The 22,924-nt window shown below is 40.9% G+C and overlaps 1 protein-coding gene across 3 annotated transcripts in view; it reads right to left on the bottom strand.

The window, feature by feature from the left end:
- The window catches only part of UNC5D (unc-5 netrin receptor D), a gene marked incomplete at its 3' end in the record, with an annotated part of 590,911 nt that overhangs the window by 16,655 nt on the left and 551,332 nt on the right, over nucleotides 1-22,924 (bottom strand). For all 3 annotated transcript variants that reach the window (XM_082863648.1, XM_082863647.1, XM_082863649.1), the window contains 2 exons: nucleotides 16,772-16,921; nucleotides 9,401-9,565 (listed from right to left, as the gene is read on the bottom strand). In XM_082863648.1, the coding sequence (XP_082719774.1) occupies nucleotides 9,401-9,565; nucleotides 16,772-16,921 (315 nt within the window). The remainder of the gene's footprint in view (nucleotides 1-9,400; nucleotides 9,566-16,771; nucleotides 16,922-22,924) is intronic.

The following is a 22,924-nucleotide window of genomic DNA, read 5'->3' as shown; positions in this document are numbered from 1 at the left end:
ATATCTCTCCATCTGTTTGTGTCATGTTTGATTTCTTTCATCAGTGTCTTATAGTTTTCTGAGTACAGTCTTTTACCTCCTTAGGTAGGTTTATTCCTAGGTATTTTATTTTTTTGTTGCAATGGTGAATGGGATTGTTTCCTTAATTTCTCTTTCTGATCTTTTGTTGTTAGTGTATAGAAATGCAAGAGATAACTATGCATTAATTTTGTATCCTGCAACTTTACCAAATTCATTGATTAGCTCTAGTAGTTTTCTGGTAGCAGTTTTAGGATTCTCTATGTATAGTATCATGTCATCTGCAAACAGTGACAGTTTTACTTCTTCTTTTCTGATTTGGATTCCTTTTATTTCTTTCTCTTCTCTGATTGCCATGGCTAGGACCTCAAAAGCCACGTTGAATAACAGTGGTGAGAGTGGACATCCTTGTCTTGTTCCTGATCTTAGAGGAAATGCTTTCAGTTTTTCACCATTGAGGATGATGTTTGCTGTGGCTTTGTTGTATATGGCCTCTATTATGTTGAGGTAGGTTCTCTCTATGCCCACTTTCTGGAGCGTTTTTTATCAAAAATGGGTGCTGAATTTTGTCAAAAGCTTTTTCTGCATCTATTGAGATGATCATATGGTTTTTATTCTTCAGTTTGTTAATATGGTGTATCACATTGATTGATTTGCGTATACTGAAGAATCTTTGCATCCCTGGGGTAAATCCCACTTGATCGTGATGTATGATCCTTTTAATGTGTGATTGGATTCTGTTTGCTAGTATTTTGTTGAGGGTTTTTGAATCTATACACATCAGTGATATTGGCCTGTAATTTTCTTTTATTGTAGTATCTCTGTCTGGCTTTGGTATCTGGGTTATGGTGGCATCATAGAATGAGTTTGGGAGTGTTCCCTCCTATGCAATTTTTTGGAAGAGTTTGAGAAGCATGGGTGTTAGCTCTTCTCTAAATGTTTGATAGAATTCACCTGTGAAGCCATCTGGTCCTGGACTTTTGTTTGTTGGAAGATTTTTAAGCACAGTTCAATTTCAGTGCTTGTGATTGGTCTGTTTATATTTTCTCTTTCTTCCTGTTTCAGTCTTGGAAGGTTATACCTTTCTAAGAATTTGTCCATTTCTTCCAGGTTGTCCATTATATTGGCATAGAGTTGCTTGTAGTAGTCTCTTAGGATGGTTTGTGTTTCTGTGGGGTCTGTTGCAACTTCTCCTTTTTCATTTCGAATTTTATTGATTTGAGTCCTCTCCCTCTTTTTCTTGATGAGTCTGGCTAATAGTTTGCCAGTTTTGTTTATCTTCTCAAAGAACCAGTCTCTAGTTTTATTGACCTTTGCTATTGCTTTCTTTGTTTCTATTTCATTTATTTCTGCTCTGATCTTTATGATTTCTTTCCTTCTACTAACTCTGGGTTTTGTTTGTTCTTCTTTCTCTAGTTCCTTTAGGTGTAAGGTTAGATTGTTTGAGATTTTTCTTGTTTCTTGAGGTAGGATGGTAGTGCTATAAAGTTCCCTGTTAGAACTGTTTTTGCTGCATTCCAACAAAAATGTGTTTTCATTGTCATTTGTCTGTAGGTATTTTTTTATTTCCTCTTTGATTTCTTCAGTTAGCTCTTGGTTATTTAGTAATGTATTGTTTAGCCTCCATGTGTTTGTTTTTTATAGTTTTACCCTGTAATTGATTTCTAATCTCATAGTGTTGTGGTCAGAAAAGATGCTTGATATGATTTCAGTTTTCTTAAATTTACTGAGGCTTGCTTTGTGACCCACAGTATGATCTACCCTGGAGAATGTTCTGTGTGCACTTAAGAAGAAATGTAATCTGCTGTTTTTGGATGGAATGTCCTGTAAATGTTTTTGGATGGAACGTCCTATAAATGTCCTATCAATTAAATCTATCTTGGTTTATTGTGTCATTTAAAGCTTGTGGTTCCTTATGAATTTTCTGTCTCGATGATCTGTCCATTGGTATAAGTGAGGTCTTAATGTCCCTCACTATTATTGTGTTACTCTCGATTTCCTCTTTTATAGCTGTTAGCAGTTGCCTTATGTATTGATGTGCTCCTATGTTGTATGCATATATATTTATAATTGTTATATCTTCTTCTTGGATTGATCTCTTGATCATTAGGTAGTGTCCTTCTTGTCTCTTGTAATGTTCTTTGTTTTAAAGTCTATTTTATCTGAGTATTGCCACTCCAGCTTTCTTTTGATTTCCATTTGCATGGAATATCTTTTTTCCATCCCCTCACTTTCAGTCTGTATGTGTCCCTAGGTCTGAAGTGGGTCTCTTGTAGACAGCATATATATGGGTCTTGTTTTTGTATCCATTCAGTGAGCCTGTGTCCTTTGGATGGAGCATTTAATCCATTTACATTTAAGGTAATTATCGATATGTATGTTCCTATTACCGTATTCTGAATTGTTTTGCGTTTGTTTTTGTAGGTGCTTTTCTTCTCTTGTGTTTCCCACTTAGAGACGTTCCTTTAGCATTTGTTGTAGAGCTGGTTTGGTGGTGCTGAATTCTCTTAGGTTTTGCTTGTCTGTAAAGCTTTTCATTTCTCTATCAGATCTGAATGAGATCCTTTCTGGGTAGAGTAATCTTGCTTGTAGTTTCTTCCCTTTCATCACTTTAAATATATCGTGCCACTTCCTTCTGGCTTGTAGAATTTCTGCTGAGAAATCAGCTGTTAACTTTATGGGAATTCCCTTGTATGTTGTCATTTTCCCCTTGTTTCAATTTTTCTTTGTCTTTAACTTTTGTCAATTTGATTACTATGTGTCTCAGCGTGTTTGTCCTTGGGTTTATCCTGCCTGGGACTCTCTGCGCTTCCTGGACTTGGGTGGCTGTTTCCTTTCCCATGTTAGGGAAGTTTTTGACTATAATCTCTTCAAATATTTTCTCGGGTCCTTCCTCTCTCTCTCCTCATTCTGTGACCCCTATAATGCGAATGTTGGCATGTTTAATGTTCTCAGAGGTCTCTTAGGCTGTCTTCATTTCTTTCCATTCTTTTTTCTTTATTCTGTTCCGCAGCAGTGAATTCCACCATTCTGTCTTCTAGGTCACTTATCCGTTCTTCTGCCTCAGTTATTCTATTGATTCCTTCTAGTGTATTTTTCATTTCAGTTATTGTATTGTTCATCTCTGTTTGTTCTTTAATTCTTCTAGATATTTGTTAAACATTTCTTGCATCTTCTCGATCTTTACCTCCATTCTTTTTCCTAGGTCCTGTATCATCTTCACTATCATTATTCTGAATTCTTTTTCTGGAAGGTTGCCTATCTCCACTTCATTTAATTGTTTTTCTGGGGTTTTACCTTGTTCCTTCATCTGGTATATAGTCCTCCGTCTTTTCATTTTGTCTCTCTGTGAATGTGGTTTTCCTTCCACAGGCTGCAGGATTGTAGTTCTTCTTGCTTCTGCCCTCTGGTGGATGAGGCTATCTAAGAGACTTGTGCAAGCTTTCTGATGGGAGGGACTGGTGGTGGGTAGACCTGGGTGTTGTTCTGGTGGCCAGAGCTCAGTAAAAGTTTAATCCATTTGTCTGCTGTTGAGTGGGGCTGGGTTCCCTCCCTGTTGGTTGTTTGGCCTGAGGCAACCCACTGGAGGCCACAGGCTCTTTGGTGGGGCTAATGGCAGGATCTGGGAGGGCTCATGCCAAGGAGTACTTCCCAGAATTTCTCCTGCCAGTGTCCTTGTCCTCACGGTGAGACACAGCCACCGCCCACCCCCCTCTCTGCAGGAGACCCTCCAACACTAGCAGGTAGGTCTGGTTCAGTGTCCTATGGGGTCACTGCTCCTTCCCCTGTGTCATCATGCACATACTACTTTGTGTGTGCCCTCCAAGAGTGGAGTCTCTGTTTCCCCCAGTCCTGTCGAAGTCCTACAATCAAATCTCTCTAGCCTTCCAAGTCTGATTCTCTAGGAATTCCTCCTTCTGTTACCAGACCCCCAGGTTGGGAAGCCTGACATGGGGCTCAGAACCTTCACTCCAGTGGGTGGACTTCTGTGGTATAATTGTTCTCCAGTTCGTGAGTCACCCACCCAGTGGTTATGGGATTTGATTTTATTGTGATTACGCCCTTCCTACCATCTCATTGCAGCTTCTCCTTTGTCTTTGGATGTGAGGTATCTTTTTTGGTGAGTTCCAGTGTCTTCCTGTTGATGATTGTTCAGCAGTTAGTTGTGAATCCAGTGCTCTAGCAAGAGGGAGTGAGCGCCTGTCCGTCTACTCCGCCATCTTGAACCAATGAGCCCAGTGCTTTTCTGATATATAAGATGTTCATAAAATAAACCACCTCAGGCTTCTTACTGCATAAGATAGGTTACAAGACACGTCACTTTTCATCATGGTATGTAAAATTTCTTCTAGCCTTTAAAAATACAAATCAAGTAAGAATCATTTCTTTAAAAATTTTCCTGACTTAAGGCAGGGTAATGTCCTTAAAAAGAATAGTAAAAAAACATTAAGAGAGAGAATAAAAGGAATTCTGTACAGGATAGCATGGTAATTGTCATTGTAAAATGGCACTAAAGGGTGTTAACGTGAAAAGGTGGCTTGCCAATGAAACTGAAAACACAGTGTATCCATGTGAAAAGATGGCAGTAGACAGAGACAGATGCCCTCATGGCATCTATGATTTGACCAACTCGACCAAGCTCTGTCTTCCCTGTTGGCAGAAGAAAGAGCACCCTGAGACACAAAGTCTTCAGAAAAAAATGGACAGAGTGGTACAATTTAAAGGTGAATAAAGTATTACATGAGACTGACTTGTAAAAATATGTATTTCTTCTACTTACTACACTTTAATAAATGGGCCCCCATGTCCCTCACAAAGTTTCCAAATTTAAATATTTCCCATGTGTAAGGATGACACTTTACGTAACATTTATGATGCATTCTAAAAGACATCTGGGCCGAGTAATAAGAATCCAGTGGACGCATCACATCTTCTGATTGTTTAAATTAAATATGCAGAGGAACAGGAGATTTTCATGCTCTGAACACAGGAGATAAGGTGCTGCTACCTGGTTAACGTGGGAGCTGTAAATCAGTGAGGAATTCCAAGTATTCTGTCTACTTTGTAACAGACACATCATCCCCCAACTTCTACCACTTTTAGAAGAAAGATAAGAGAATTTCTTGAAGGGAAAATTTTAACATTGCAAGATTCCCATTTTAAGTCGTTTCTACCAAAAGATAGATTCTTTAATATTATTACATTAATAAGGAAGGAGGAAGTAAATGACTTGGGGATTCTTCCCTTCTGCTCAATATTAGCAAACTTACTTTGCTTTAGTCCACAATACTGTCGCTTTATAGAGTATCAATTGGCTATCATCATTAGGTAATGTAGTTGGGTTAAATTTAAGGAGAACCAACCTGCTTCCAAAGATTGACACAATAATGGCTACTCTAAATAACAGAAAAGATATATTACCTTGATCACTGAAATAATTTTTAAATTTGAGAAGGATATGAATGATTATTTGGAAAACCATTTAGATAAGAGGCATGAAGGAATATGATGGATGTGGAGCTGAACGTAAAGAACCAAATGCCTTCACTGAGAATGCTCACTGCATTAATTAATTTAAAATCAATTTTTTGTATTTCATACCCACACACACACACACACACACACACACACACACACACACAGAAACACATACATATTTTACCTCTCATGGTTCCATTGCTAAAATCTCGAAATATAGTGAGACTAAGGCAATCCATTTTAAAGTAAGGTAGGAAGGGGGAGCTCTGAGCCCAGATATGTGAAGATTCTTTTTTCTTTGGTGGGTGAGATATTAAAATACATATTTCAAAGATATCTATTGAACGTTTCAAAAATTTTAGTTCTTTATTATTATTAATCACTGACACCTTATTATTAACTTATTAAAACCACCTAAAGCAGAATCTTTCAGCGTAGTGGCCATGAAGTATGATGACCTTTAATAACTGATCTATTATTCTTGACTCAGTAATTGATATAGACCCATGTCTTGAATATATCCTGCCTCTTCTCTCCAGCTATTCCCAATTTCTCAGAACTTTATGTATCTTCATTTTTCTCGAAACGTCTACCATAAAAACCAAGTCAGTTTTAGGGAGAAGAAGATGGGTTTTATCACCAGATATATGCTTTTCCCAGGAATGAAACAATCCCAGGGTTGGAAGGGCCTTGAGGGATCATTCAATCAAGACATCCTTTTGCAGGCAGATCTACATGTAGGGAATCAATTCTATTTGTGAAGATGTATAGAATGAACACTTATTCTAGCCCAACACACAAACAGGTACATCTCATCCTTCTGCAGTCTTGAGGAAAGAGTTTCCCAATTTTCATCTACTTTTAGACTCAAAGGCAAAATTGCTGATGCTGTGATGTTTGTCACTAGTGCCTAAGGCCCCAAAGAGAGGGCTTATGTTATGGACAAGGCCCATGGTTAGGACGAATAAATTAAACCTCCTCGGTTGGGTTCCTGGAGTGGTATTGAATAGAAATCCAGACTTTGGTCTTAAAGTTTAGTATCTCAGCTGGGAACTCTGGCTACCCATCTTATTAGCTCTATGACCTTGGATAAGAAGGTTGACTTCCTTGAGACTGTTACATCATGTAAAACTGTGATGATATAATACTAATCTACAGAGCTGTGATGGTTATATGTGAAAGCACATGAAGTGGTGCCTGAAACATAGTGGCTTTCAAAAGTTATTAATTTTCCTCTGATGTAGAAAATGATGGCCAACGAAATTTGCCTAAGAAATAGAGTTTGGTACAAAGAAATGGGGATGCACTGGGCCAAATTTCAGCAGGGACACTTAAAGCAATTAAATGATCCTTACAGGATCAAACGAGTTAATAAAGCTTCTAAAATGCAGTAGCCTACAACTTAGATTGCTGTAGTCCACCACTGAATGTCTAAATATTCTGCTAACTCTGCCTCTGTTTACCAAGAGGTACTGTGATGTCATGTTCTTTAAGGCTTTCCAAAGTGATCGTAAACTTTGTTAAGCATTAGAAAAGGAACTGGAGAGTAAAGAAGATTATGTTTATTAGCTCATTTTCTATTTTTTTAAATTAATTCATTTTTGGCTGTGTTGGGTCTTTGTTGCTGCGCGCGGGCTTTCTCTAGTTGTGGTGAGCAGGGGCTACTCTTCGTTGCGGTGCACGGACTTCTCATCGCGGTGGCTTCTCTTGTTGCGGAGCATGGGCTCTAGGTGTGCAGGCTTCAGTAGTTGTGGCTCGTGGGCTCTAGAGCACAGGCTCAGTAGTTGTGGTGCATGGGCTTAGTTGCTCCGCAGCATGTGGGATCTTCCCAGACCAGGGCTCGAACCTGTGTCCCCTGCATTGGCAGGCAGATTCTTAACCACTGCGCCACCAGGGCAGCCCCTATTAGCTCATTTTCTTTCCATGCACTTTATTAAGCAAGGAGCAAAGGTGCTAGGATGTGTCAACCTTATCACATTCCTTTCACACAAATATCCTGTAATAGCTGAAATTGATCCTCAATATCTGGGTACCTTAGATAGTAAAAACCTTATTTATTTATTATTATTCTTTTGTCGACCTGTTGACAGGTATTTAGGGCAATTTTCATCAGAGGCATCTTTATGTCCTGCCTTTTCACTCTTTATGTCCTGCCTTTTCACTCTTCCTTCTGAAGTGCAGCTCTTCTCAGATTTTCTTTTTTGTTTTTATTTTAAAACTCCCATACAATTTTTATTTTACTTTGAAATAAATTGTCTTAAATATGCCATGACTGTTCAAGAAAGAGACTCTAAAAATATCTTGCCTGAGGTTTCTGGATCTACCTTCCCTGTCAGAACTATGTTAGCACATAACGCTAACTGGCAATAACAAATGCAAATATGGTAGAAACATGTCAGTTAAGACAGCTATCAATTTTGAGACACGCTTCTTTGGAAAGCCATCCGCACTTTAGAGAAAACTATTTGGGGAATTAGCCACACTCATTTTGCATGAACAGTGAACTGCAGTGAGAAAGGAGGGAAGTGATAATGCTTGTAGGCTACAAGTTTTTGTTTGTTTGTTTGTTTGTTTTGTGGTGCGGGCCTCTCACTGTTGTGGCCTCTTCCGGTGCGGAGCACAGGCTCCGGACGCGCAGGCTCAGCGGCCATGGCTCATGGGCCCAGCCGCTCCGCGGCATGTGGGATCTTCCCAGACCAGGGCACGAACCCGTGTCCCCTGCATGGGCAGGCGGACTCTCAACCACTGCACCACCAGGGAAGCCCAAGGCTACAAGTTTTGAGAAAAAAACCGCACCTGAAATTGAGTTGTACGGATACAAAATGCATTAAACCTTCTGCTGAGCTTATATATTATTTATATATGTATACGTGAGTATGTGTGTGTATGTATATATATGTATATATACACATACACGTTCTAAGGTGAACGATCCAGTATGTGTGTTTTTCTAAACTAGCCAGGGATTACCTTGGAATCGCTAAACAATGCGTTACCAGCTCCCCTGATTCTCCCCCTCAGCTACTCTCTCCCTCTACCCTCAAATAACCATTCTGGAGGGAATGTCATTGTCTACTTGATAAACTCAAGTCCAGAGCCATGGAGTCATTCAGTGGTTTAGGGCCAATCAAAGCCATGGCATTTCAGGTATCTTTTTGCAAAAGTTCCCAAGTGAATTCTCCTCTGACTCCCATTCTAACCCTGCCCTTCAGTTATATGACCTTGGAGGAAGTCCTATCCCTTTTTGCACTGCTATGTCCTTACTGTGTAGAATGAGATTATTATCTACTCTGCCTTATATTATTGTATTGATGAAATCTAGGCTTAATGGAAATGAGGATGTGTAGAAACCCTGATCCTGGAGGGTAAGAGAAATTGTAAGACAGTCAGGAACCAAGGCCTTGAAAATGAAATAACACAGATTGGGCAACTGACTTCTGAACAACTAGTCAGAACTGGCAGAAAAGCAGCCCACTGGTGACCTTGTGTCTTCTTAGGGTATGTGTCTCAGTTCAATAATAAATCTCAGCTGATATTCCACGTCTGCCATGAACTGTTAGATTGATTGTAGTTTTGTGTGTAGAAAGCCCTGGACAAATGCCTTCCCCAAAGGTCCCTCCACAGAACCTATGCTCTGATGGGTTGCGTTTCCCCGCCCCAGTGGGCAGCTCAGTTCCATCCTCAGCCTGAGAAAAAGTTAATTTTCCCTTATCAGTAATGAGGATTGAAAGAGTGAGTGCCTTTCGAAGCTCTTTCACGCTATATGTATAGCCCAACCGAGACAGGTATACAATCCTTAATGTCCTTTAGAAACGGGGATGACCGTTGGAATTGCTAAACAATGCGTTTAGCAATTGTTTAGCTAAACAATGTAAACCGGATGACCTGTAGACAAAGGACTCACCTCAAGGATTGACGTCTGCACTTGGAGGATCTGTTCATGGCCTTTGAGCTGCCGGATGCAGATTTTGCAGGACAGCTGGGTGGTGGTGGGCGTGTAGCGTTCCAGGGAGAAGGCACAGTGCAGGGGCTGCCGGTTACTGCACCACACGCGGGAGAATGGGACTTCCTGCGGGGGAGACGGGGGAGAGAAGAGGGCAATGGTGTGCAGAGCCCGGCTGAAGTGAGCAGAGAGCAGGAGGGACCTAATCACGGTAATTAGGATGATGATGATGGCGGTGATGGCAGGAGAGGTAATTGCCTAAGCGACTCCGGTGGAATTGTAGAAATCATGTTCCAGCATATGCCGAGCAGCACAAAAGTAATTAACGTCAATTCCAATGGATAACATTTGAATTCCAAAACCACCCTGCAGGAGCTCAGCTTTCACTTGGTGACTCACACAGTTAGAAAGAATACCATCAAAAGTTAATCGTCGTGTCTTTCCATGACAGAAATATTCTAAAAGACTCCTATGGGTAGATTCCTAGGATTACATGCCTACTCCATCCTTCTACCTAAGCCCGGGGTAGGATGACATCTTCTCACTTAAATGAAAATTATCCTGAAGAACTGACTGGCCAGAACTTATGCCCATACCACAAACAAATGCCAAATTGTATAAACATAATGTTGCTAATGTATCCCGCATAAAAATTATACCTACTGCAGAATCATACACACACACCCGAGAGAGACACACACAAACACAACAGGCTACCCCAGAACAGTGTAGTTTGCCAACTCCTCATTCATTCAGTTCATCCATTCTACAGTTACGTGTACAATGCCTACTAACAACCAGACACTGTACTAGATAAACAAGAAAAGAACAGTAAGAATTGAGGTCTGGCCCCCACTTTCAAGGGATTTATAGACAATTGAGTGGCAAAAGCAATTTTCACTAAATGAGGGGGGAAATTGTAAAATCTGTACACATTCCCCTTTTCCCTGTGACCAGCTGGTGCTTGCCACCAGTGGCTCAGGCACGTGGCTTTACACTAATGTGAAGTAGAGGTCAGTCACTGATAATCTTCCATGTACTAAAATGTCTTTCATTCCTACTCAGATCAGGCTGTGGTCCTTGGCAATGACCTCATATTTCCAGCCTATAGTAATCTTCATTCTCCCTTCTTTCTCTTTTCCGCATCCCATTCATTTGCTCTTTCACCTGTTGCTACAAATACAATTTTCCCCAATACTGATGCTGAAAGGCAGCAAAAGATGTATCAAGTCTGGAAGTCTGAGTCTCTGAAGTGTGACTGGCGATGGACTCAGCAGGTGTTTTAAGACCAAAGGCCATGATTAGAATTCAATCTACCCACTTTGAGGAACTATGAGTTACCTAGTTATCCCTGAGCTCCAATCTGTACACTTGTTGGTTTCCTCATTTTCTCTATAGGAAGTCTCACAGACCCTGATTTTGGATACTTGCTGGGGGGGGGGGGACCAGCAGGGAGGGTTGGAGTTTAGATTGTTGCAGACTTGAGTACGAGAGAGCCAGCTTTAGGGATTATGAAGGAACGAACTCACGCATTAAACCCTACCACACATCCCAGCAAGGGATGTAAGGGTGTCGTGTTTTTGTTTTGTTTGTTCTGAAACCTGAACCAAGGGAAAGGCAGTGGATCTTTGTCTCAAGAAGTAGAGACAGGGACTCAGGGAAGGTCTATATGTTGCCACTGCAGACTTTCATCGACTTTATCCCCGTGCAGAATGTGCGCTGTTAGGAGGCAACTCTCTCTCCACCATCCTCAGTTCTCCCCTACATGGCAGGGGCTGGAAGCCTGAAAACTACATTTCACAGCTCTCTCCAGCAGGGAGTTCACATTTCCATTCTGCCAGTGAGAAGTACTTGTTTCAAACTTGGAAAGAAGAGGAGGGAGCAGAAGCCTCTTCCTCGCTGCTCCTCTGACAGCAGCGAGCAAACCCAAAGGGTTCAGCTGACAGCACATGTGAGGTTTGCAGGGGCTTCTGAGAGCCATCTGCTTCAGGGGACTTGTGTTTTCCTGAAATCACCAAACTTGCTGGTTTCCTTATATCACTAGTGGCTTTCTCTGCCCTTGGCTCTCCTAGGCTTTCCAAAGGCTTTCTACGCACATAAATCCTTTGATTGCATTTCCCCTTGATTGAAATATCTTTTCTTGACCCAAACCATTCTCCAATGAAACACCAGTGGCTTAGAAGAAGTTCTCTTAGAAACTAAGATGAGCTGGGCAGTGCTGGAAGGTTCACTAGTGGGTTCCACAGAGAGGCTCTCATCCAGGGGCAGCTCTGGGAGAAGCGTGAAGCTAATGGTCACTAAGGAAGCACGTGGCTGCCGCACAGCTTGCTTACGCCACCAGCAAGACAGCACAGGTCCAGCCCACTTTCTTCCTAAACTGAGAGTTTTTCTTATGAGCTCTTCCCTCTCTCTCCCAGCAGCAGAAGGCACTTCGGATCGGTGTGGCCTCCCAGCAGCCTTTAGAGGAAGTCATTCCCTAAAACACTCAAAAATGACTTTTCACCTGCCCCCAATCCTATACCAGAGAAAACAGTAATAATACGTATTTACAAGGTCTGCCGTTTCTCCTCATTGTGTAATCCGACGCTTTTCACGCTCCTCCATGGTTTAGTAAACCACGGGTAACCCTCACTTCATATCTCAGCCTCCAGCTCTTGTGTCTCTGTCTCCTGAACTCTTCAAAACCCCATCTGCTCACGTACGCCCAACTGCCCATTTCTCTGTGGAGAACTCCGACAGCTACATCTTTGGTTTTTATTTCATTATCACCCATCACTGACATTATACCCCTAATCAATTATAAACATTATAAACAATTATAAACATTATACCCCAAATCAACCAACAATTTTAGCTGGCCTTTCCCTTCTCAGACAGGTCTACCTTTTGAAAACGGATCATCACCATCTCTCTCTCATCGTCATTCTCCTCCAATTTTTCTATCTCCACGCGTAATCTTCTCTGATGTCATCATAGCTAACTGGGAGTAAAGTGTTCAGCAACCTTCCTATCTTCAGTCTCTACTACACGAGTTAATGAGGGGGTTGAGGCTTGACTGGGGAGGAAACAGGAAGCAGTTGCTTGGTATTCTTTAGGGAAGAGCTTATGGTCTCTCTTTTACCTGTAATCATGAGTTGGTAGGGGGGGCACTGATGTGACCACATCACTTGGGAACTCTGCTTTCATTACATGATTCCTCTGCTTGGGGGACCAGAATGGCCCCAGGATGCCTGCGTGATAAACACAGCCCCCTGGGACTTCCCTGGTGGCCCAGTGGTTAGGACTCTGCGGTTCTGCTGCAGGGGAACTAAGATCCCACATGCTGTGCGGCCAACGAAACAAAACAAAACACAGTCCCTTGCCTGGCCTTCAAGGGCTTCTTCCATCCTCGATCACCTCATCCTCACTCTCTCCAGTCTCAGTGTACAGGCCCTCAAACTCACTCCCTTCCCCAAGCCAGTACGTTTTGATAGAGTTACTCTGCACCATCCCCTTCAACGAAAGTAACTATAACAGAGGGCGCTACGGTTCACAGGTGTTTTTGCCTAACTAAGCTAACTAAGGAGGTTTTTGTTTTCTAAATCTGACATTTGAGTCATTACAGTGTAATATCAATGTTTGCACTTCAGGGCTCTAGACAGAGCTGAATTCAAGGTCCAGATCTTAAACAAACCTACATTTTTTCTGCAGTAGCTTTGAATCCTAGGTAATGCTTACCTTCCTTTAAAAAAAAAAAAAAAAAAGGCACTGACCACTTACTGAAAAGTATCTTCTGTGGTGTCCCTTGCTAAATTTTGTATATTTTCTCCTGAGAACACTGGAAAAACCCACCACAGAGATAATGTTTTCTTGCAGAAAGACATGAGAATCAGCAAACAAAAACATTCTTCTCTTTTCTCTTTCCATTCTACTGCACACAATCAAAACATTTTAAAAATCTGATATTGAGACAGTGTCAAAAGAATATCTTTTAATTGTTGAGTAGCAGCTACCAGTAGTGCTCAACAAAACACTGAAAAATAATAGAATTAGAAGCACTGTGATTAGTGTGTTTTCAGGGCAATCACCTTTGCTTTCATTTATTCAAAAAAAAAAAAGGCAAAACACCAAGCTGCTCACTGAGCTGGGAGGAATTATGTGGAAAGTAATACAAGAGGACAAAGTGTAGCAAAGTTCTGGGTGTTTAAAGAATTCCGGAAATGTTTTCATTTTGAGTCCCATTATAATTAGTTTCCTAGCAGATGGGGACCATGTAAATCATATCCTAGCAGGAGACACACTGGGTTCTCCAAGATACGTCGCATGCTGTAAGACAAGCTGCTTTTATCCTACAGAGGTGACAGCCTGGCTTGGTGTTTTGTAGGATTTAGAAAATAAATTAATATTTTGTCGCATACTGTTTACTACAGCTTCTTCACCCCACAGGCAGCAAGATATAAAGGAAACAATGATTAAGTAGCTCTCAGGTCCCAGTAACCTACTGAGAGCAGAGTTATTTCCCTCTAAAGGAGGGTTGCTAAGTCTTCCAAGGGGACAACAGCATATCACTAATTGTGGTAAAATCTTAAGAAAAGGGGGCATAATTAATTGTTTATTTTGGAAGGACTAGTGTTGTGGGCTTCATTTTTTTCTTTGAATCAAGGTTAGTGGGGGCTATGGTAACCAGATCTCCTAAGAACTCACATACCCTTCCCTTTCACCCATCATACCTGGTTTCACAAGCAATAAGGGTTGTAGCATAGCATTTTATAAACTGTTGTCCTCCAGAATCGAAACCAACAAGATTTAAAATCTAGTTGGTCCTAATATGTGGGCTCTCATCACATAGCTCTGGACCCAGTCTTGAACTCACATCATTCTAAAAACATCTCTTGGTTGGTGTCTGAGAGCGCAACTATTCTATGCACTAGATACCTCCCTGAGAAATTCCACCTTTCCCGGAAGAGAAAAGGAAGGTTTTTTTTTAGGAGAGTAAGTTTTGGGTACCAACTGGAATATGTCAATTCCCAGATTCCTGATTTGAAGTTAGAGAAAGGGAGAGAGGAATAAGAAGACAAGAATACCGGAGGTCTTCTACCCACTGACTTGGAAGATGACAGGGACATTTACCAGTTGAAGGAGAGACCTATCAATGATGTCAGGAGTAGTGAGGTTTTCTGTCTCCACAATAGTGCTCTGTGAGTTCTTATCCGCTAAGCCTTAACAAAAAGCCATTCTCTATTATCCACACCGAGTTTGTCAGCGCACATGATGTTCTCCATGAAGTTCAAGCATTCTGAACACAAACTCTCCCCAGAGTGTGAGAATCTGATGCCTGGAGCAAACACAGCATGGCCATTAAGACAAGCACAACATGTAGGCGTACTGCTGGGGGTTCAGTGATCACAGGAGCAAAGAAATTGGTTCTAAGGGTGGTGAAGAGAAAGGAAGAATAGAGCAGAAAGCCATTTGTGGGGAAGAAAAATGAAGTGGAAATGAAAACTCAGTGGCAAGCCTCCTGGTGCAGAGAAAATTAAATTGTTTCTCAGCCTTCCAAGACTCTTTCAAATGACGCTCAATTACAGAAGGCAAATGCTTCTAGTTGTTCACAACCTCTATGTAATCCAACCCATCCTGGCAGTAAAGCTGGTTGGGTTTTCTTGCTAGCCAGTGCCCTTTGCCTTTGGCCGTCCCTGTTGCATCCTCCGGGGTGGGCAGGCATTAACCTCCACCAAGCCTTTTCTACCTGAGGCTCTCTTTGGAATCCCTGGTGTTGGAATTGTTGTTGAAGTGCCACTGAGAGGTGATGGTTCTTTCATCTGATTTTTTTTTTATCTCCAAGCATTAAACTTAATAGTTACTTTGGACTGAGTCACTTGTACCAGATCCAGTGAAATGATGCCTTAAATCAATAAAGATTAATACACAGAGGAATTTGCATGACTCAAGGGTTTGTTTTAATAATACTCTGAAGTTCAATTTGGACTAGAAACTTTGAATACTGCTTTCTGGGAAACAGAGACACCTAGGTCTAGAACATCATAAATAATACACTTCTTCATAGAAAACCTATCTCCATAAAAAAAAAATACGGTAAAGTTTTCAAAAAAATTGTACAGGGCCCTGAGAGGGATTCTTGTTGCTTTGAATGTGCTAAAGTTATACATAGAGGGGGCAATTCCCAAGGTCATGAGAAATCTGAAAAGTAAATATAAAAATATGGCCTTAACCAATTTGAAAATTCTGAAGTTTAGAAGTGTAAGGTGTTGGTGGTACAACTTTTTTCTAACTCTCATGGCATGGTCAAGGTTTTTCTCTTTGAGATTTGGCTTATTTCCATACTGACAAGCCGGTATATCTTGTGCATGGTTTTTAGAAAATGAATGCTGTAAAGGTGGAAAGGTCAAAGAACCACAAGGCTCTGCAGGTTATGCTGATGGGAAGAACAGAGAAGTCTGAAAGCGTCCTATGAGTTCAGATCGATACGAGTCTCCCAGAAGCTTACCCAGAGTGAGGGAAATGTCCTGTCACTTGAAGCACAGATGACTCTAGCTTAAGAAACAGTGGTAGACCAGCTGGCTGCTTCCGATGACAATACTTATCACTGGAAATTTTCATAGAATTCAGTGACAAGATCACAAGTTGATATCTTTTCGTGCTAAGCAACTACTCAAAATCCCTAAAAATGATCCAAGGAGACTCGTAAGTCATCCTGCAGTTTTTTTTAAAGTCTCTAATGATGAGGTGTGTGAACAGTCATACGTAAATATTTTTATAGTTATAAAAAGATTCTAAGAGGCATTGACATTGCTTTGTTTTTCAATTTGTGATTTCTTCTTCCCATCTTGCTCAATCCATCTGGCAGCAAGCACTTCATATACACAGGACAGAATCTCTGGTTCCCATCTGGTTGGCCAGAGCGCTCTACAACTCAAAATGATCACCCTTAAAAGGTTTCTCCCTGACATCCGGTTCATTTGTACTTGAACAGGATTAAAACTGTGTCTCATAATGAACTGATCTGAATCAAAACAAACCCACAAACATCCTGCTCTGAGTTGTTAAATGACCACCTTCAACCTATCCCGAGTGGTGATTTAAGCAGGAGAGAGAAATGTCACATCACCTGACACACAAGCCCCTTTTTCCCCCACGTGTTAGAAACCCATGGATTTATGACAATAGGTTTCATTCCCTGGGTGTAGTCCAAACTGTTACATGCCTGTGACAGTTTTGAAATTAAATCCATAGTTTTAAAGGAGGAGGAAAGTCAAGAGTACCTTCACCGGGGCTTGTGATCTACTTGCTGGTTAAAGCAAAGCGATTTCTGTCAGAAACCCATTTGGCCAGTACCTGGCATGCAGTGAATGGTTTAATTCTCCAGAGGAATGGGGGGATATCAAGGACAGAGATCTGAAGACTAAAGGTATTCCCTTTGAAATGCAGCAACTTTGGTTCTTCCAGGAGTTGTCCGCCTTGATGCCTTTCATCTGAAACCACTTCCTAGAGGGCAAGAAAAAGAAAGAAGCACAACAATAAAGTACCCAATTTCCTCCACGTTTTCCTTCCACAGATTCGTATACTCCCTCTCACGTGTCTCCCAGGAATCGACAAACAGCGTGATGAGCACGCTCTACTTTTATACCCCACCCGCATCCTTGCAAGGTCAGGACTAAGGGTCTACATACAGGCTGCTGGGAAATAAGGATCTGGACACAAAGAAACAATTGTTCTTCATTACTGTATTGTTGAGGCTTTTACACACACTGCGCCTGTCTTTAAAGCTGGAAGACCTCCTTTGCCCCAAGCAAACTGTCATACTATTGAGTTTCCAGAACTGTGTGAATTTCATCCTGATATCGCCATAATCAAGGGATGTATTTGTACTTAACCTAACCCATCATCATATTTCATGAGAAAGGGAGACACAGCCCCTCCTCCGCTCTGGTTCCCTCGTTTGTCACTAACACGGGCATCATCCAATATTTACCCTTTAGCTCAAAATAAATGTTGCAAATGCATGTATCATGTTTATTTGTAGTAATGTTCACAGAAGTTATGCCAAAAGGCCAAGAAAAAATAAGTTGCTAAGTCAGTTTCAGCTCAGAAAAAAAAAGGAATCAAATTCCTAAGATAAATACTCCTTTATCTTTCACTGACAAATCTTTATATCTCATACAAACACAGTTCACATACATTCTATTAAGCAAACCATTTAACTGGTTTCAAATTTGTGGCGTTTAGAATCATCTCCATAAGACAAGTGAAATAATAGAACAGATATGAGTGCTATAAAATGTCAAACTACTGTAGGGGGTGAGGTTTTCAGTGTTAGTGGAGATGAAAGATTTCCCTAAATCCCCATTTTAAAAAAATCACCGTTAACTGACTTATAATTTCCTTGCAGAGCTAGGATAAATAGGAAAACTGAAATCCTTTAATGATGTCCTATAATCTTCCCAGAGTCTCAAAAAGGTTGTAAGAAGCCAAGCAAATAGGTTTATAAATACAATAAAACTTACATTTCAATTACCAGGGAGTGAAAACAGCTTCAGAAGTTATCTTTCCCATCTCTTGTCTATGTATAGATTAACATTAACGAAAATGTTTCTAAGAGGCAGCTTTCCAGTTTTTATCCTTCATGTACACACAAACTGTTAACAGGCTACTAGTGTCTCTTCTCAGGACTAAACGATTCCATTCCAGTGTCATTTTCTCCAGCTCTTGGGGTGTGGAAGGGGTGTGCCTTGGGGCCCTGAGTCAGCACTGAACTTGCTGCGATGATGGAAGTGGTCCAAACCTGTGCTTTCCAATATGGTGTCCACTAGCCAGAGTGGTTAGAGTGACTAAGGAACTAAGATTTTCATTTTAGTTAATTCAAATGTAGATATGCACACATGGTTGGCAATTACTGCACTGGACAGGGCGGTGCTAGATAATTCGTTACCTTGTGGGTCTAAGCGTTGGACATAATAACACAGTGGTCAGTGTCTAGTGAGGGCTGCAAGCAGTGGAAGGGAAGAGGCAGGGTGGGAGGAAAGGGAATTAATGCCAGACGCTGACTTTAGGTCTTTACGGATCCTGGTCTGTTCCCTCTTTTGAGATTTAATGAGTGTCCAGTGGAGCAGTGCTTGAGCTGGGCACTGGGTGGACAGAAATGAAACACCAAGGAGCGCACAGTCTAGAGAGAGGGTCAGAACAGCAAGCATATGAGTATCATATAGTATCTAACTATTACAAATATGTATATTCCCAAAGGTTAAGGCAAGACAGAGGGTGCCTAACCCAGATGGGCAGAAAGGCCAGGAAATGAATTGGGAAATTAATAGAGGAAGTGATATTTGAACTGAGCCTGGAAGTAAATATAGGGGCTACTCATGGGAAAGGGAGGGAGAGTGCATTCCAGACACTGAACGGGCTCTGCACAAAGGCACGGAGGCCAGACAGAGCTGGGATAGAAGGTTAGGGTGGAAAGTGTATGGCTGGAGGTGATGAATATTATAGGGCAGGGGCCAATCACGAATTCTCCCTTACCATGCTAGGGACTTGTATTTTTGTTTAGAGTAATGTTGTTTGGGTTTCAGGGAGTAGGAGAATTTTCTGAGGGTTATATATACTCAAGAGGGCACTCATCTTGTAAACCAAAAATGGAAGCACGGGCTTCTCATCACATTTCTGCATGGTCTTGGGCAAGTCACTTAATCTTTAGGCTTCGGTTCTTTACTTGGGTTTACCCACAGCCAAGCAAAATCATTAGCATGGTAATATACTACCTGCTTTTTGCCATTCAAGGTTAGAAACAGGGACACATAAGAAATTGGCTTATTCAAACCATATTAAAGCCGTGGAATAACAACGATGTTGACTTGTCAAAGTATATTTGACTGGGTAGGCTCTCTGCAGTGTATCCTTGTTCTTTAAATCTGACTTGCCTGAAAGTACAGAGAAATAAACCGAGGTCAGGCAATGAAGTGACTTGTTGAAGGCCATGAATTACTTGGTGTAGAGCTAGTCTATTTTAATATTTAGAAACGACATAGCATCATCACACTTGAAGGGAACTTAAGGTAGTTAGTGATTTAAAATTTGATTATTTACAGAGGAAAACATGGAGACCCTCCCCCTTACCCCCAAGAAAGTGATTTGCCTGAAGCCACATGGCTAGTGACAGAGCTACTATATCAGTACCTGTTCATGGTCTAGTATTTTTTCTACTAGATTTCCCTGCCTTTTCCTATACTATGCTTGATTTTTTTAAGAGTCATGTGAAGGTCAGACTGCTATTAACACTGTCCCATAAGTAATTTTTCATTACTGCAAGATATATGTAAAGATGACATAAGTCAGTCTGTTTTTCAATAAATGCTGGAGAGGGTGTGGAGAAAAGGGAACACTCTTGCACTGCTGGTGGGAATGTAAATTGGTGCAGCCACTATGGAGGACAGTATGGGAGGTTCCTTAAAAAACTAAAAACTGAGCTACCATATAACCCAGCAATCCCACTCCTGGGCATATATCTGGAGAAAAACATGGTCCAGAAGGAGACATGCACCCCAGTGTTCACTGCAGCACTGTTTACAATAGCCAGGACATGGAAGCAACCTAAATGTCCATTGACAGAGGAATGGATAAAGAAGATGTGGTACATATATACAATGGAATATTACTCAGCCATAAAAAAGAATGAAATAGTGCCATTTGCAGCAACGTGGGTGGACTTAGAGATTGTCATACTGAGTGAAGTAAGTCAGACAGAGAAAGAGAAATATCGTATGATATCACTTATATGCGGAATCTAAAAAGAAATGATACAAATGAATGTATTTATAAACAGAAATGGACTCACAGACTTCGAGAGTGAATTTATGGTTACTGGGGAGTGGGGGGTGGGCGGAAGGGTGGAGGGAAGGGATAGTTAGGGAGTTTGGGATTGACATGTACACACTGCTATATTTAAAAAGGATAACCAACAAGGACCTACTATATAGTACAGGGAACTCTGCTTAATGTTATGTGGCAGTCTGGATGGGAGGGGAGTCTGGGGGAGAACGGATACATGTACATGTATGGCTGAGTCGCTTAGCTGTGCACCTGAAACTATCACAGCATTGTTAATCGGCTATACTCCAATATAAAATAAAAAGTTAAAAAGTTTTTGCCCTGTGGTTATATATACTATCTAAGCCATCCCTGAGGATATTAGGAATTTTTAAAATGGATATCCACTTACAATTATCACCGAGGAAAATGGTACCTCTTAAAGATTTCTGCTTTAGGGCCTCCAATTTAAATATAACCATAATTTATTTTTACTTTTGTTTTTTTGATTACTTTAATCTCCACCTACTGAACCAGCTACATACAATTAACAGTGTCTTGTAACCTTGTACAAAATATTAAGCAATTATAGCTATTTTGTAACAAACCAATTATTTATTAAAATGAAGAAGCCCAATAATGAACTCATCACTGTATTTATATATTTGTAAAGGCACAACTGGCTTCAGAGTGCAAGCTTAAATCCCTCTCCAAATAGGATAAATTGTACTTAACACAGAATTCCCAGTTACGCCCCTTAAACCTATTGTATTCCGCTCAGGGGCTGGGCCTAGACATTGTATTTTTAAATACTTCTCAGATGATGCCGATGTCCAGCCAGGTTTGGGAATCAGTGGTACAAACAACTCTGCTGAGCTCCTTCGGAGTCATTCACACGGACGCATCACCCCGAGAGTGGAATCTGATATCCATTTGACTTTTTCCTATCTGCCTCCTATGTGATAAGGGCCCTTGGCTAAACCTCTGAGTCTACTGTTAAATTGATATCTGTGTTAATTAAAGTAGAAAGTAGGGTCTGGCTGGTTTCTTGTATATAAGATGTACCTAAAGGCTATGGTTGGTGGTTTTTCTGTCTCTTCTGTTTCATCATTTCACATTGGCGGTTGCTAGTCATCCAGGGCTAGGAGTTGTGGCCAGGAGAAACTTGTGCTTTGTGCCTCACTGAGCCATTTATGTTGATTTAACGAGACAGGTGGCGATATTCAGGTGTGCTTCAGGGATACTAAAACAAGCACGCTGAATTTACATATTTATGAGACAAAACTGTTGAACTTAAATGCGCACACACACACACACACACACAGAAGTTATGTCGCTGTGGTGTTTTCCTTTAACTGCTTTACGTGAATGATATTTTCCAAGGTTGTATTATTGATAAACACAAGAGCCACATCTGGAGGAAATCCTCTGAAATTAGATTCTAAATCTCCATTAATGCCAAGTAAGTAATGAGGACCCAGAGGTACTGAATAGCAGTGCTGGGAGAAATCGAGAAAATAATTAGTTGTGGGTTTTTTTTTCCCCTTAAGATAGGGCAAGTGCTTAATTCCTTGCTTTCCCTATGTTAAGGTTTGTTTGAACTGTGTGTGTGTGTGTGTGTGTGTGTGTGTGTGTGTGTGTGTGTGAGAGAGAGAGAGAGAGAGAGAGAGAGAATGTAATAAAATACAATAACAAAAACCTAGGTCTTAACATGTTACAACTTTGACAATATATCACCATGCCTCAACCTTTGGTTTGAATTCATCAAAAGTGCCAATGTCAAACACAAACATAAAATTGCAGCTCTAATTATTACAGAAATACAGGAACAGGAAGGACAAGAAGTCATTGGTCCCTTTCTCACCTTAAGGCAGATGGCATTTGTATTTTTTTAAAAAAGCCTATCTGAGCGGATTTAATTTTCCATTGAGATGGTTTTAGATGTATTTATTAGAACATAGCTTCAAAAATCTGACACCAAATTAATTATGCCTTACCAAGGTGCATGAGGCATTTTGCTTTTGTGATTCAAAGAAATTGCTACTAGGATTCAGATGAAACATCCCCAGAGCAAATGGGAAGCAGCCCTGCAGGAGGCAAAGGAGGGCATGGCAAAAAATGAAGAATGTTTGTTTGATTACTAAAATCCTATAAAGGAATATTTTTTGGTGAGGCCACTGTCTTGCCAGGTCCCCACCTAGTTCTAAGAGGACAGGAGAGTTGGGTCTAGAAGCTGCCCTTCTTCCAAGCATTTCCAGTGAGAAGGTGGGCTTTTGCGGGGACATAGTTTCCCAGGGAGATGGAAATGGCGTGAAAATGCAACCATGTCCTTTAACCAGGCTTCCTTCTTGGTTACAAGCCCAGGTCTAGCTGGGCTCATATGTCTTATTACTTTGAGCTATGAAGGATGTACTGCAATAAATACAGCAACTGTCACAGCCACGCTTGGTCTCTATTTCCAAATCATGACGAACATTTTCATTACAGTGATAACGGAACAGAGGCAAATTCCAGGGTAGGCAATTTCTGCAGAAATGCTTCATGAAAAAACAACTACCTATGAATTTTGATTAAGAAGTTAGGGTTCTATTTGAGTTAAAGAAGGTGAGTCATCACTGCATACAAGATGTTCAGCTCACACCACACAAGTTGGGAGGAGCGGATATTAATGTGTGAAGTCTTTTAGAG

This window comes from Leucopleurus acutus (genome assembly GCF_964270905.1).
Source record: "Leucopleurus acutus genome assembly, chromosome: 21".
In the NCBI taxonomy this organism is placed as follows: Eukaryota; Metazoa; Chordata; class Mammalia; order Artiodactyla; family Delphinidae; genus Leucopleurus; species Leucopleurus acutus.
Note: the sequence above shows the minus strand (reverse complement) of the source record. Positions and strands in the feature narration are given on the sequence as shown.